Genomic DNA, 2,933 nt, shown 5'->3' on the forward strand with positions numbered 1-2,933 from the left:
CACTGTTTCTGGCTGTTGCTGAGTTTTTAAATGTTATTTCCCACAGCACTCACAGGGCTTTCTAGCCTAAACAACAAAGTCAACAAACGTTTTGAGGTTTGAACAGCAAAATATAGTAGCAATAATATAGTAATATGCACCTGTGCGTCGGAAACAATTTGGGATAAACTTGGGATGCTTCCAACATCTTTGCATTGGTAAAAGCCAATTTATTTATATAGAATTATCAGTAGAAGCCCTATGGCTTTATATTTAAAAATGTGCCCAATAATTTGTGACCAGTAATTTCATACTTTTTAGATTCCTCCGCTCTAAACTGTTTCTCAAGCTGCTTAAAAAGAACCAAAGAAATAAAAAATGTTGGTAAATGGGAAACAAAGGGGCTCAGAGCGAGCCACACAAAACAACAGGTGGTGTTCATGGTGACCCAAAGTGTCAGTATTTGAAGACCTGGGAATGAGACTCAATAATCAGCTATCTTTCTCCAGAATCACTGCCCCCATCTTTAATTGATAATAAAAAATAATCTTCAGTTGGAGATCTGATGCACCGTCTAGAAATGTTACCACTTTTTATTCTTAGTTCCTCAGAGATAAAACAGGCAACAACTCATATGGATGAACACCACCAAATATCCTTAAAAATGTGCACAAGTGAGTACCCACTATTTATGCAATCCAGCATTTATAAAAAAGTATTTTAACCTTTTAAAAATTGTTACATACATGTTGGGAGGAACGAGTCTAGGAAAGAAAATAATAAAGAGAGAATGAAAGAATGATAGACAGAAAAAAAAATGAAAGATAGAAAAGTAGAGCATATTACCACAGTCTTGGTGCCGCAGCCATTCAAAGAGATGCGTGCAGTCAGGTATGTGCTGTTGTAGGTGACAGGACAGGTGGGGCTGTTGAGCTGCAGTTCGGCCAGGTTGATGTTGGTCAGGGAGTTGACAGGAAGCACCAGAGTCATCTCTGTCTTTTCACACTTAAGCTCTGTTGAATGACAGCAGCAGCAGAGTCTTAGATTATTAAGAAATTCTTTCACACAGACATAATTTATGCACTTAAAGGTCGAAGCTTGAAAGTGAAATATTCTCCCAACCTGTTCCAGCAGGTAGTGTTCTCATTTCCCCTGAAAAGATCAAGAAAAGCATATTTCAACAATATTTTCTGAGTGACGTTAGGGAAGGTTTATTGTCTGCCGCAGTAAAGCTTAACTGCATTCTTATGATGTTTGTAGAAAGCTCAAGTTCTTACTTTGGTACAGCCACACACATCTGGGCTCTGACTGCAAACTGGAAAGACAACGAGTGCAAATCAGACCGTGGCATGTACAGAATATACTCTGTTAAAGATATGGACATTTGACTGGCAGTGTAAGCAGGTGTGCATGTGGACAAATGTACTAAACTGATTTCAGCTCATTTATATCAGTGTTTTTCAAATTCTGCACACATGCATTGTATTTTGTGTATGTGATTTTCCTTTTCAAACACAAGGATCTTGTTTTAACTTGTTTTCACTGCTCCGTTTAGAGTCTTGTAAGAAGTTATGAGCAGCATAAATTTATAATTAACAATGTTTAAGTTGCTACAAATATAATAAGGGTCATCAGTTAAATAAGAATACTTCTACCTAATAAGGACATTGTAGTACACTAATAAACAAATGAAAATATATGTATTAATGTATTAATATACAGTGTTCTGTATAGATAGATTAGTGTGTTAGATAGTGTTTAGATTTTACTGAGATAGTAATAATAGAATAATTTAACAAAACAGTATTCTCCCACGTCTCCTCCCCTCACTGGGGGCCACAGTGTGGATCACACCACTATCTCTGGCACTGCCATTCAGTTCACAGAACAACCTACCTCTTGGTGTTCACAGCAAAGCATATGGGCAAAAGGCGGGCCAGATTGTTTTCGGAGCGGACCCAGGCAATGGTCATTAGTGCAAGCGGGCCGACTGTTTTGAACCCAACTCTGAAGAGTTCAGGGGGACCAACCACTGCTACTTCTAAAACACTGCAAATATCGAGAGAAACATTTAATTTCAGATTGTCTAACTCTATGTTTGTAAGACTATCATAACCCATACAGGTGATTTTAATTATTGTGATCGATTAGACCTCAGCTGCGTCTAATATCATTCCCTTGTCAGACAATCATCACTCTGTAGTGAGCTGTAAATTAAGACTTCTGACACTCATGAATCATAATCATTTTGTGCCACAAAACAGTAATTGTAACATATATAAAATGTGGCGCATTGCATTTTGTACATAGCATGTACGCTGCTTTTTCATTTCAGTGAGGGAATTTTATTAATCAATCTCAAATAAAGAGACGCACCTCTCCAGCTGTGACATAAAGTTGACGTCGAATTTCACCTGCTGGTACGGCAGGACAAACAGTGTGGAGTCCTCTTTGGGGGTCCCACCTGTTGCCAGAGGTTCCTCACTGCAGCTGGAATCAGACTCCTCCACTAGAAGGAAGAAGAATAAGAGACATTCGTATAACTTTGAATTATAACACCAATGATAAAAGACTAAACAACTACAACTTAACTTAAATATAAAAAAATTAACCACACTGACTATGACTATATGTTTGCTCACATATAGGTAGTGCCTATTATTTGACTGACAGACTCACCAGTGAGAGAGAGGTGTACAGGCACAGAGCTGAGAGGGTTATTGTCTGTGGTGTGGATGTTTTTGGGTACAGGAATCAGGTCCTCTGCCATCAGGTAGATGAAATACTGTCCTGCTGGTGCTTTTCCGGTGAATGTCAGCATGCATTTCTCCTGGGAAAAGAGTTAAGCCAATGAGAATGTTACTATGTGACTATAATTTCAATAAAAAGGGTCCACAATGAGGTCTGTGGGTTATTCAAAGTAATTGGGCCACTGTTTCTGGCTGTTGCTGAGT

At 38.5% G+C, this 2,933-nt stretch overlaps 1 protein-coding gene across 1 annotated transcript; it reads right to left on the reverse strand.

The window, feature by feature from the left end:
- Nucleotides 1-529: 529 nt before the first annotated feature.
- LOC118320887 lies at nucleotides 530-2,805 on the reverse strand. Its single transcript, XM_035652010.1, has 7 exons — nucleotides 2,659-2,805; nucleotides 2,356-2,488; nucleotides 1,876-2,028; nucleotides 1,257-1,294; nucleotides 1,102-1,131; nucleotides 826-992; nucleotides 530-553 (listed from the first exon to the last, which is right to left on the reverse strand). Exons 1-7 carry the CDS (start codon nucleotides 2,798-2,800, stop codon nucleotides 530-532), a joined length of 687 nt encoding a protein of 228 aa, XP_035507903.1. The 5' UTR covers nucleotides 2,801-2,805.
- Between the last annotated feature and the right edge of the window lie 128 nt (nucleotides 2,806-2,933).

The sequence above is a fragment of the Morone saxatilis genome, unplaced genomic scaffold (assembly GCF_004916995.1).
Source record: "Morone saxatilis isolate NCDOM2014 unplaced genomic scaffold, NCSU_SB_2.0 Contig11, whole genome shotgun sequence".
Lineage (NCBI taxonomy): Eukaryota > Metazoa > Chordata > Actinopteri > Moronidae > Morone > Morone saxatilis.